We start from the raw sequence: 13561 nt of genomic DNA on the forward strand, positions 1-13561 counted from the left end.
CTTTTTTAAATATGGAGTGTGGGTAGTGGAGAGACAGAGAAAAATAAAAAAGATAAAGGTCACAGTGCAGTGCAGTGCACTCACGGCAGAGCAACACAGGTGAACCACACACACAGGTTCAAGCCCATTATTACACCATCACCTCTCTGCATCTGCTGTGTTTTCAAAATCTAGTTGTTTACTTAAATCCCAATCAATATCATCGATCAGCTGTGCACTTACAGTACAGCCACGTGTATATACGTATATATATAACGATCCAGACGGACTCCTCCAGCCTGTACGACTCATACGTACATCAAACCTCACGACCTCTGGTTCTGCAGAAATTACAATAATGGTAATAATGATAATGATAATGATAATGATAATAACCTCTGTGCCCAGACAGCTGCTTCTGATCAATAGCAGAGCTTTTACCAACCGCTGTGGGCTCCACTTTGCTGTTATTTACCGTCTCACAGTGGCTCAGATTAAATTCATCAGTTTAGTGGAATGACTTTCTGCAATACCACAGTATTACAAAGGTGGAAATTCAGTAAAATTTTCAGCGTTTTTCACCTAAAATCTCATTAATATCCTGTTTTTCTTTTTCATCGTGACTCCATTTCAGAAGAACATGAAGTCAGTTTTTTATCTCCATATGCTCTTCCTGTGGCAGTTCCTGGGCAGCTTTGAGCAGCAGTAATAGTAATAGACATTAGGGAGGTCAGAAATAAAATCTTCTTCCTGATCATTTTAAACTGCACTCGCACAGTTTTAAAGTGCCAGAAGACAGCAGTTTGGTGGAAATGACTTTCTCCTTTAGACTCCGATCAATCCTGCACAGACAGTAATATTGCCAGTCAGAGTACTTATTATCATGCTCCAGAGTTTAATACGTTGGGCAGGGCGGACTAATGATGTCTGAACCATCTGCAGTCATTTTATATGTAGTTTGTATCTGAACTGAAGGAAGCAAAAAAGGGGATTTTAAAGGAGCTATACGTAAGAAATGCATGGCAAGTAATAATAAAGTCACCAGAGACTAAGGAATCATGTCAATTTGAGATACTGATGTAACTGACAACAATAGTACAGCCAGAATATTTGCATTTAAAAATTGCATTTATGTTTTGGCCTGTTGCGCCACCCACCGCTCTCTCCCAATTGTAAAGTCAGTAGCACTTCAGCATCCAGGTTGCCAGTTAGCAATGAAACTGCAGCTACAAGCATTATTGGATTATGTCTGACATTACTAACATCAGAAGACTCTCAAAAACGTTGTGACAAAGCAGAAACAAAACCAGGATCTTTGAAAGATGGAGACGACTGAAAGCAAAGAAGAATTTGAAGACGGATGCCGGAGTGGCTCATTTTCTCCTGGACACAGACACCAAGCTTTTTGCACAATAATCTGTTTTCCCAGTGCGTCTACTGTATGCAGCTTTATCCGCTTCATTTCGTTCTGCTACTACATCGTCGAGCCTCCAGTGGCATAGTGTGAGTGAGTCTCGGGGAACCAGAGCCACAAAGCTGGAGCAGGGCAGAGGTTAGTGTGTGGCTAATACACTGCCCATCCCAAAAAAATGTCACGCTATAATATTTCATTGGACCGCCTTTAGCTTTGATTACGGCACACATTTGCTGTGGCATTTATCGTTTCAACAAGCTTCTGCAATGTCACAACATTTATTTCCGCCCATAGTTGCATTAGTCTTTCAAAGATTCTCAGTGGGCTTCAGGTCTGGACTCTGTGGTCACATTGGACCACATTTCTACCTTGAAGATGATGGTTCCCCACTATCCTTCCAGTTTGTAATAATGCGTTGGACAGTTCTTAACCCAATTTTAGTTTGCTTGATGCATGCCAATAATTTGACCCTTCGGAAAACAGATTAACATATTTTTCACAACCACAACCACAATTTTTTTCATAAACCACAGGATTATGACATGGTTGTTTAAGAAAGCTACTGACTGCATAAGTTAGGGTTAGATAAGATGTTGCTAGCTGAAACCTAATCATCCATGCAGTAATTATCCAATGGGAGTCTCTTACTGCAGTATTTTGAATCTGACTGCAGCAACAGTCTTGGCCACAGTCTTACATATCGCTCCTTTAATTCAGCTGAAATCATGAAATATCTCCCAACCCTGATGCCTCCACTGTGTCGTTGTTTAATCAATATTTTTACAGAGAGATCCGTGGGGAAACATGTGTTTTACTTGCAGTAAAACTGGCCCTGATATCGTATTCCCACTTTGCTGGGACAGACAGCTATAAATCCACATCCTCCTTCGTTCCTGCATCAACAACTTAAGCATGTCAGTGTTTATGTAGCAGAGAGGGAACAAACCACAACGAGCCGAGCTGGAGTTTGATTGTATTTTTTCCTCATCACCTCCTGTTGCCACTGCTGCCCACTGCCAATCTGTTCCCTGTTCCTTCCCCAGACTCAGATCCTCACAGTCTAACTGAATGGAAGATGGTTTTCTCTTTTTTTTTTTTTTTTGGTCTAAAAAGAGGCTTTTGTGTCCTCAGGAATGTCCGGCTTCTGTTGTTTGGCTTTGCTTCTCAGCGCATCTTTGCCATCCTTTTTCCTTTCTCCCACTTCCTCAAGAGGTTTTTAACTCGTGTTTTGCATGGGATTTCCATGGCTGATGAGCCTCCTTCCTGACGGCTGATCCTGGTTTTGTGTCTGACTCTGTCGGCAGCTCGCTCTTTTGTTGACACTCAGTCTGTGTCCTACATTGGTGAAATGTAACTAAGCGCATTCACTCAGCGACTGTACTCGGTTTATAAATCTGTCTTTGTTTTGAAGTAATTATGTTTTGCTATTCACGCAGCTGTACAGTTTGTCTACTCGACTGTGTGAGCTTTTTGTTCTGCTGCACATATTTAGAGTCTGTAGCTACTAGATTCATGGTTTATGGACAACATTTAGGATGCTTTTCCATTGATTAACACTCGGCATGTTCAGGCCACTTTCTTAATTGTATAATCCAACTTCACAAATGTGAGGGTTTTTTTTGTAATTATGTTAAACAAGCATCAATTATGTGAAGTTGTTGGTTGTTTGAGGAAATAATGATGATGCAGAAATAAGATCCAATTCCAGCTGCAACAGTTCAATGCTGCTTTCATAGTGACGCATGACACATTGAAGAGAGTATGATGTGCTAAAGGAGCTGTGTGTTAGTTTTGCTATGCTGTAGAGCATTTGCAGCTGTTTACAGTGGCATGCTAAATTTTGGGCACCCCGGGACGAAAATGTCTGTTAATGTGAACAGTTATAAGCAAGTGGAAGGTGAAATGATCTCCAAAAAGCATAAAGTTTAAGATGACACATTCCCTTTACATTTTAAACAGGTTTTTTTTTAGTTTTTTTTCATTTTCATCTTTTACATTTTCAAAATGACAGAAAAAGAAAAATAGCCCGCAGCAAAGGTTTGACCACCCTGCATTAGAACCTATTAGCCCCCCCCTTTCCTTCTGTTTCTATCACTTTTTTTTGTTTTACAAAAGTAAGTATGCTAACCAGCTAGTATAGGACATTTTCCAATACCGAGTCACTGTGGCTTCCAGTCTGCTTTAAAGAAGCAAAGCTTTTCTAGACACTGTATTGTAAACTTTTATATAATAAAACAAGTTTGTTTTGGTAGTTTTTACATTTAAGGAAAAACATCTGTTTACATTCTCCATCACTGTTGTTGTAAACTGCATTTGTGCTGTAATTTCTCTGAGTATCATAACTAGTCACAACACACAGATGGCTGCAAACTAATAACATAATAACAGCTTAAAAGAAATCATCACACCACCTCCTCTTCCTGCCTCTGTCTGTCCTCCTCCTCCTCCTCCCCTCTGTCTCCTCCACTTTATTAATTGAGTGTCTGTTTCTTTCTTTCTCTGTCTCTGCAGCCGGAGAACATCATGCTGCTGAACCGCTCTGTGCCTCACCCACGCATCAAGATCATCGACTTTGGCCTGGCCCACAAGATCGATTTTGGCAATGATTTTAAAAACATCTTTGGAACTCCTGAATTTGTAGGTCAGTGTCAGACCGTTGTGAGCTCGTGTTTTTTTAAAGGGATATTTAAACATTTAGTTTTTCAGCAAGCAGTCTCTGCATTTACCTTGAAAACAACTCTGTCTCGTAACATTCTTTTATTATTTCATAGCGTGGTGAATGTGAATGTGAGCGTTTTGGAGTTGTTGGATTGTGTGTTTGATGAGTTTGATGAGGGAAACCAAGAAATCCCATGAGCCTCTGTAGCGTAGCTCTGAGCAGCTCGCGGCTCTGCTTTGCCGTTCTAAAAATAGCTTGCACCGACAATTAAAGGTAACGAACCTACTGCTAAAACTATAGGGATTATGGCAATGGGCCAGTTTGCCAAAATGTTGAACTATCCCTTTAAATGCTTATATATCTTCTGCCTTTTTTATATTGCCTTTCTCTACTATCCATATACACATTTAGAAACACACACACATACAGTCTGCAAACTGCACCACCCTGTTCCTCTGGCTTAATCCCAGGGGTTGCACAGGTGCCAACTGTGCCATAGGGACTAAGTGAGAGAGACCTGATAATAGACTGGCAATTATCAGAGCTGCAACTTCTTGCCAACACAAACACACACACGCACACACACACACACACACTCTTGCTTACATACACACTGATAGACACATCAGGGGCTCTGTCCAATATCCCCTCACCTACCCCCTTTTGCTCCGGAGCAGCAGCCAACAGTCATACACTCCCTTTGCCGCGGTGCCAAAGCCCACCAGCAGCACCATCCGGCACCGTCCAACAGGCCAAACCCCTGAACCCGTTCCCAGTTCAGCGGGAGCGGAGCGGCCGTGGTCAAATGGTCTAAATAAAGATCAAAAGGGTGAAAAGCCAACTAATAAAATAAATCATCAGGCAGGAACACAGGCAGAGCAGCTCTAAGCGTTGATTATTATGGGGTCTTTTTGCATTTGCTTTTCCAACATGCGGTTTTGTAATTGTGCGTTAGAGGTTCTCAGACCATGAGGTGCCGTCTCCTCCCAGTTCAGGTGTGACAGTGTTGACATGGACAGGTGCACATCAGTGATCCAGTGGTAATCTGCGTGTTAGTCCAACGGCCAATAGCCATTAATAATAATAATAATACATATTATTTGTATAGCGCTTATAAAAGTCGCTTTACATAGAAAACAAACATGATAAAATAACACAATAAAGTAGAACACAAGATAAACACAATGAAAACGAACAATATGGAAACACAGTAATGAGACAGTTAAAAGCATGTCACACTAGAGTGTGAAAAGCATAAAATGATACCATACTTGTACCAAATATAACACACACAGGCTAAAACACACAGCTCTTCACAGCTTCATGTCTCCATGGCAACGATCACACTAACTGCTGCTCATTTCCCAAATAGTTGATGTGTGTTAGTTTGTCCAAGTTTACTGAGTTGAATCAGCAATTTAATCAATATATTCAAACACATGGTTCAGTTTTTATGGGGGCTGTTAAAGTTTAAGCTATAAATTACCTGTTAATGCAAATTTATTTTAACACCAGTGTTTTTTTTTCATGTTTGATTAAGCTGATAAAAGAAAAGAAAAGAATTTGACCTCCAAAAACAACTCTGTCTTGTAAAGTCCCGTTATTATCTCATAGCGTGGTGAATGTGCAGGTCACAACTTGTCCACCAGAGCGTTTTAGAGTTGTTGGATTGTGTATTTGATGAGTTTGATGAGGGAAACCAAGAAATCCCATTAGCCTCCGTAGCGTAGCTCTGAGCAGCTCGCGGCTCTGCTCCGCCGTTCTAAAAAATAACTTGCACCGACAATTAAAGGTAACGAACCTACCGCTATGACTAATAGGCAATGGGCCAGTTTGCCAAAAAAATGTTGAACTATCCCTTTAAACCTGTTTTTATTTCAAGAAAGGAATGAACCTAATTTAATTCTCCACATATCTGATGTCCTGTGACTGGAGATAATATAATAATGACAAATGTGGTGGTGCTGGTGTGACAGTAAGGTCATAGAAAGAATTCAGGTGAATGTGATAAGACAGAAGTTGAAAGAATATATAGGTAAATTTATATATTAAAATAAAGGTGCAAAGAAATGCTCACATGGAATCAGATCTGAGGTAAAGTCAGTTTTATGTTGTTGTGTTGTGTTGTGGTGTTGACCTGAATAATAAACTTCTGTGTTACGTATTTGCCCTGCAGCTCCAGAAGTAGTCAACTATGAACCTTTGGGCCTGGAGGCAGACATGTGGTGAGTAAATAAAAAAAACTCAATCTGCTCCACAGCGACCATTATGTACATATGCTGTTTGAAATCATAACGAGAACCCGAACAGCTGCTGTTGAGTAAATATATGTTTTTGCGTGATGCACTGCTGTCAGAGTGTTTGATGCTGAAACCCCCTCTCCTTCCTCTTCCTCCTCCTCCTCCTCCTCCTCCTCCTCCTCCTCCTCCTCCTCTCTGCAGGAGCGTCGGTGTGATCACCTACATTCTGTGAGTATCTGAGCTGACACCTCTGACAATGGATAATTGTGTGAAATGTAAATTGCAAAACACGCGTCACCGGCTTCACCTTTATGTTCTTCACATGTTCAGTGTTCAAACCTCCAGGGCGTCGCCGCTCCCTAAACACGGCTTTTTTAAAAAGACCGTAAAGAGGTTAATGGCGACTCGTTGACCTCTCTGTCGCTGAACTCGTCGGCCCGCTCACGTCTTTGTTGATAAGAAGGGCCTGCAGCGGGAAACGGAGCAGCAGAGTGGAACTGCTCCTTTAGTGTCGACGCTGAGCGGCTGCGTTTCATCCCAGGACGTTTTGTTTTGCTGGTCTGACTGATCGGCTTTTTATTATTACTGTATTATCATTATTATTAAATCAGTTATCATCAGTGAGTCACTGTCGACCACAGCGCAGAGGCTCCTCTGTTACCATAGTGACAAGCATACACTCTCTAAAATCTGCAATTATATTTTTATCATAATAATAAACTTTATTTTTATAGCACCTTTCTTACTTGTACATGTAAGATACATAAAACAAAGATAAAAATTAAATAGGTGCACCACTGGTTGCCTAGGCCTAGGGGGTTAGAAATGCCTTTTTGTAAATGTGAGTTCTTAGTTCATCTAAACCTAAGAATAGAAATTCATAAATTTTATACATTTTTTGATAATCTTTATCTCGGTCAGTTTTTATGTTTGTGATGAATCCATATTTTCAATGAAAACCAATGTAGTGGTTCAGTTCAGAGATTGATAAACCTTATTTTTTTTATATTTTATTTTACGTTGTTAGGGAATTACACAGAAAAATGTGGAAGTTTTACTTGGATTTTTAACTCTCGCACATCCCAAAACATTTCCTTTTTGCCAAAATACCAAGTTTAAGAACAGCTTTTTCCTTTATAGTATTTGAGCTGCAAATGGCATTTTTGAGACCCTGATAATGCCTGTTTTTTATTTTATTTTATGGTTTTATTAAAACACAACACCAAAATAGTGAGATGATGATCTCTGGTCTGCTGTCGTCCAGTCCCGTCCATCTCTCTGACTCTGGACTTTGTCGTCTTTGATCTAATCAGTACGTTCTGCAGTTAATAAACAGGGATGTGACCACTGGAACAAATCCTGTTAGTGTGAATCTAACACGTCACAGTCTATAGATGCAGCTCACTGTGTTTGGCTCAGATGTAGCTTATTATACTAAAAATGAAAAAGAAGAATCCATTGTTTTCATTCTGTCTGTACTCATCCAGGGACTCAAACTGGTGACCTTTCAAACCTTTTAGGTTGAGCTGAAGGCCTAAAAACACATAATTTGCTACTAACTCAGTCAAACAATTGATCTTTATCTTTATCTCATCCACAAACATCTTCATCCTGCACAGCCAGAAGCTTTCAGTGAAGTGTGAGTGTTGTTGAAGCCTCCGTCTGCAGCTTTAATTCAGCAGTGAGAGAGACGTTGATGCCCTCGGCGACCCACGGATCAACTGCTGCCGCTGCTGCTGCTCTCCACGATGCAGCCGTCCGCTCTTTATACCGCGGCAACGAGGCTTTTAGAGCTCCCACTCACCTCTTATCCTCCTGTGTGTGGGGGGGGGGTGGACGACACCTACGTGAAAACAAACACAAAGACATGTGCGCACAAAAACCTGCACATTAAGCACATAATTACGTACCGAAATATAGATAAAAAGGGAAAGTTAAAGACAAATGCCTGCACAAGTGTTATCTCATTATCAATATTATTATTATTATTATTATTATTATATAATAAGAAGCTACAAACAATACATGCTTCATTTTGGGAGAGAAATGTGTAGGTGCTGAGCTGGTAAAAAAAAAAAAAATGATGCATCATTTTTGTCTCTACGTTACACACAGCCTCACACACACACACACATGCAGACGTAGACGTACATACTGTAACACATGCACACAGGATCTTTGCTCATGCCGTCCACCCACACAGCTGTCACAGCTCCGCCGCCTGGCAAAGGTAGAAAATAGATGGTTCACTCACTGGCTGTTATCCCAGCAGAGCAACACACACACACACAGAGAGAGAGAGAGGTGCTCCGACTGTTCATGTTCAGCTCCTATTGTTAAAAAAAAAACCAACACCAGGGGTTTGGGGTGTGTTTATTTACTGTAGTTGGCATCTCGTAGCATTTTGTCTTGAGTGATGACCCAGTTGCCTCAAAGTAATGAAAGCTCCATTAGGCAAAGTAGCAGCAGGAGATTCCTCTTGTGTGCACAATGCAAAGCTCTCGCCTGCCCTGCCTGAGGTAACGTAACCTGCTGTTAAGCTTCTGGGGAAAATGTGGTGAATCAGCTCAAGCTGGTGATGATGATGCTGGAGCCCTAATTTGGGTTGTAGGTTGCAAAGACGGGCGTTTTTTTTTTTTTTTTCCAGCATTAAAAAAAAAAGTCCATTCTGCATCTTCAGGTCTCATCTGGGAGAGAAACGCTGGATGAAATGATCCCTGACTTCACACTTTGCCTGTGCAGCCTTGTGAAGACCTTTAATTATTCTGCTCCGAGCAGCTGAAGCTCGTACAAGTCGATAGATTTGTACGTGCCATGTTAAAGGGATAGTTCAACATTTTTGGCAAATTCGCCCATTGCCTTAAAGGAATAGTTCACCAAAAAATGAAATTCAGTCATTATTGACTCACCCTCATGTTGATGAATACTCTAGAGTAGTTTTTTATTCCTCAAAGTGCGTCTGGAGACCTGGAAGGCCGGTTCGTAGTCCAACGAAATCCTTATGTGAGAGCTAATAGCACCTGACACAAAAAAGTCCATAAAACTACACAAAAACCATTCAATATTCCTCCTTACTGCTCATCTGTGGTAATCCAAGTGTCCTGAAGGGATATAGTCCAGAGTTTACTCAAAAAAAACGTCATTTAGGACATTTTTACAGCCTAAACAGTCCTGTATTGAATTTGCCTCTCATGTTCACGCGTGTGAACGCGCCCCAGGCAAATTCAATACAGGACCGTTTAGGCTGTAAAAATGTCCTAAATGACGTTGTTTCGAGTAAACTCTGGACTATATCCCTTCAGGACACTTGGATTGCAGTGGACGAGCAGTAAGGAGGAATATTAAATGGTTTTTGTGTAGTTTTATGGACTTTTTTGTGTCGGCCCCTATTAATCTCATATAAAGTTTGCACTTTGAGGAATAAAAAACTACTCCGGAGTATTCATCAGCATGAGGGTGAGTCAATAATGACTGAATTTTATTTTTTGGTGAACTATCCCTTCATACTATACCTTTCATAGCGTGGTGATTGTGCAGGTCACAACTTGTCCACCAGATTGTTGTGGAGTTGTTGGATTGTGTATTTGATGAGTTTGATGAGGGACAGGGGACCTGTACCGTTCACCTCCATTGTTTTCACTGAGCAGCTCACGTCTCTGCCCCGCCGATCTCAAAACAACATGCACCGATGATTAAAGGTAATGAACCTACTGCTATGACTATAGGGATTATGGTGAGAGGATAATTTGCCAAATGTTGAACTATCCCTTTAATGAGCATTTGGTGTTGGAAACGGCTTCAGCGGTGAAGGAAGCAGGCTCAGCACCACACGTGATGTTCAGCCCTGGTGTCTTGGTCCTGCGTGCTGGAGGAAATGATCCCGTCGCTTCATCTGCTGATTTTTTAAGTGTATTCACATGAAATTTCCAAAACCCCACCTCAAAAACTCCTCACAGCTGAGAGTCGTCCAGCTGGCTCTCGCTCTCTTTCTCTCTCTTAGCTGCCTAACAAACATCACGCACTTCAGTTTTGATAGCCAGGCCTCTACTAATGAGTCACCGTTAGTTGCTACGCAGCTCTTTAATCACATTCCCCGCCATCAGTGCAGGGGTGAGGTCTGAGTTTTTTGTTTCGAGGGGTCGGAGCTAATCAGCAGTGAGCGACTTAGTGTTTGAATTGAAACCCAGTGTTATTTCATTTTATCCTTTTGAATACAAGAGCCAGAGGACGAGACCACGCCGCCGCTGCTGCTATTAAAGTCGATTATATTGGAGATTCTGCGACAAACAAAGAGCTGAACATGCAGTCGGAAAGAAATCCATCGCTGTCCTCTGTCTACATTGTCTGTTTGCTAATCAATAGTCCATGTGAACACCTCCAACCTTATTGTTACACATACAGTACTGTCACATTTATCACATTTAGCGGGGGCTGCTGTTACGTAAGAATATAAATAACTACTAAATAAATAATAAGCTGTGTACTCATTTTCTTTATTGATTTATCTGCCAGTCATCGCCTTGATTAATTGTTGATCAATCAAAAAATAATGGAAGTGCTTATCACAAGTGTCCAGCAGCTGAAATGACTCGTTCACATGTTGTTTTATCCGACTAGATATCTAGCAAGCAGAAATATCCACTTAGAAATGAATAAAAGAACAGAAAAGATGTTAGGTGTCTCTTCTTAGAAGTTGGAACAAACAATTTTTCTCCAATTTTGCTTGAAAAATCATAAAATTTTAAACTTTTTCACATCAAGGACACATTACTTAACTCTGTGTTTGTTGTTATTGTTGGGAACCTCCTCAACAAGTCCCCAGATCTAAATGATCAATAGTTGCATTTGACCTATAACTTTGTCGTTAACCTCTTCCTCTCCTTCTCTCCTTCTCTCCTTCTCTCTGTGTCTCGTCTCTCAGTCTGAGCGGTGCGTCTCCTTTCCTGGGCGACAACAAGCAGGAGACTCTGGCCAACGTGTCGGCCGTCGACTACACGTTCGATGAGGACTTCTTCAGCAACACCAGCATCCTGGCCAAAGACTTCATAGCGAAGCTCCTCGTCAAAGACCCCAAGTACGTGTGATCAGCATCAGTCTGAATGATCGATCGGTTGTTTGCATTACAGTAAATGATGCTTGAGAGATGAAGGTCTTGAACTTTCTGCTCCGAGAAGAGATTCATGATGGTTTTACGTTGAAGCTCTGAAGTTTTAACCTGATGCACCAGAATTATATGTGAAGGTTTGATTGGAAACTGTTTGGAAAAGATCAGACTCCGACGACAAACTTCAGCCAATCAGATTCTACATCTGTGGAGCTGCTAAATTAATCCGTAAGAGCAAAACACATCTTGTTCGTTGAGTTTTCAGGTAAAGTTTTGAACTGTAACACAAGCAGAGACATTCAATAATCAAATTATCTCATTTGCACGAGAGAAACTTGACCCCAGGATGTTTGTTCATGTTATTTTAGGGTTTTTGAGAAGTTTTTTGTGAGCTCTGAATCCAACATCTTCTTGATTCGTGGTCCATTTGGAAGGTTGATTGGCCGACAATCAATCATTAACTGCGTATCAAGCACTAGAGTGAACATAATACTGTATACAGTGGTGGCCGAAATTATTAGAAGAGCTGAAGGATCTGAAAATAGGATCTGAAATGACCTTTTTATTACCTCCAAAACATGATTTTTCATTTCATAATGTTGATAAAAATATGCAGATGGTTGCTCTAATGAAGTGAGTCCTACTACTGTTTTTATTTACTTTTAACTTTAATATTTATTACTGTATGTATGTTCACCTTTTGCAGAAATCACAGCAGCACATCTCTGCTGCATAGTGTCAATATATTTTAGCACTTAAACACTAATGTTTTCCCATCCAGTACCAAATTTGCTTAACGATGTTGAGGTCCAGACTTTGTAAATAATTTGGCTTCTTCTGTGAAGGAACATGACAGTGAAACAGGCCTAGTTTGTTCTTTGTCAGGAAAATGACCTAAATCTTCTTACGATGGCTCTGTTCTTTGGTTTATAATGATGATTAATGGCCAATTCAACAAAAACAACCGAAACCTTTTGAATATGAAAGTGCTCTAATACTTTATAAACGCCACTGTATATTTATATATATTTGTCATATATTCTACTGTAGCTGAAGAGTTTATTTTCTGTTACTCTGTGTCTAATTTGGGAAGTGAATATGTGAAGTTCCTCTTTCCGACTCGGTCTGGGGCGGCGGTGTCACTCGGGAGCATCGGCCTTTTACCCAGTAGGAATTATAAAAAAAAGCTAAAGCTGTGTTATAAATAAGTTCTGTCTACGCTTCATCTCTATGTAATTTCGGTAATAATGTAGTTTAAAAGACAAAAAGATAAATATTTCCTGCTTTTGATAAAATCCTCAGAAGCTGACAAGAAAATTGAGTCAACGCTCTCCGCAGGTTTCCCCAAATAAAACTCCCTCGTCTCTATAGATAATAAGAGACCTGAACCTGCGAGCGTCGCTCCTCCATAACGAGTTGCTCTAGCAACGACCACTCGGAGACAATAACCCACCGCCCGCCAAAACTCATTCCCTCGAATGTAATTACTCACTACAACAATGGAGCGAGTGTGAATGTGAGTGGGGGGGGTAACGGAGGTGAATAATTGTAGGTGTGGAGATAATTTCATTTAGACGGGCTAGAAAGTAAAAGAGAGGAAGACGTGTCACAGGTTGCTTTGTGCAGACAGTGGGCGAAAGAATAGAGCGACTTTTACAAACCTGGGGTGCATCAACATGGAAATGGACTGACGTAGGAGGATTAATGACGATCCCCCCTTTTGAGAAGACGGGAGAGACATTACTATTTAAAGGGATAGTTCAGCATTTTGGCAAATTTGTCCCATTGCCATAATCCCTATAGTCATAGCAGTGAGTTTGTCACCTTTAATTGTCGGTGCAAGCTATTTTTAGAACGGTGGAGCAGAGCCGCGAGCTGCTCAGAGCTACGCTACGGAGGCTAATGGGATTTCTTTGTTTCCCTCATCAAACTCATCAAATACACAATCCAACAACTCCAAAACGCTCTGGTGGACAAGTTGTGACCTGCACATTCACCATGCTATGAGATTATAACGGGACGTTACCAGACAGAGTTGTTTTAGAGGGAAATGCAGAGACTGCTTGATGAAAAACTGTCCCTGAAGGCAACACGCATCAGCGGTTTTGCATGAATTTACCTCTAAAACGGCTCCGTCTCGTAACGTTGTGTTATTATCTCATAGC

At 40.9% G+C, this 13561-nt stretch overlaps 1 protein-coding gene across 1 annotated transcript in view; it reads left to right on the top strand.

Annotated features, from left to right (window-relative positions):
* dapk1 (death-associated protein kinase 1) overlaps positions 1-13561 on the top strand; it is a 103679-nt gene that overhangs the window by 45013 nt on the left and 45105 nt on the right. Inside the window, exons 4-7 of the mRNA XM_083979151.1 lie at positions 3905-4034; positions 6229-6277; positions 6494-6520; positions 11214-11366. Of these exons, the coding sequence (XP_083835277.1) occupies positions 3905-4034; positions 6229-6277; positions 6494-6520; positions 11214-11366 (359 nt within the window). The remainder of the gene's footprint in view (positions 1-3904; positions 4035-6228; positions 6278-6493; positions 6521-11213; positions 11367-13561) is intronic.

This window comes from Trachurus trachurus, assembly GCF_905171665.1.
Source record: "Trachurus trachurus genome assembly, chromosome: 9".
Lineage (NCBI taxonomy): Eukaryota > Metazoa > Chordata > Actinopteri > Carangiformes > Carangidae > Trachurus > Trachurus trachurus.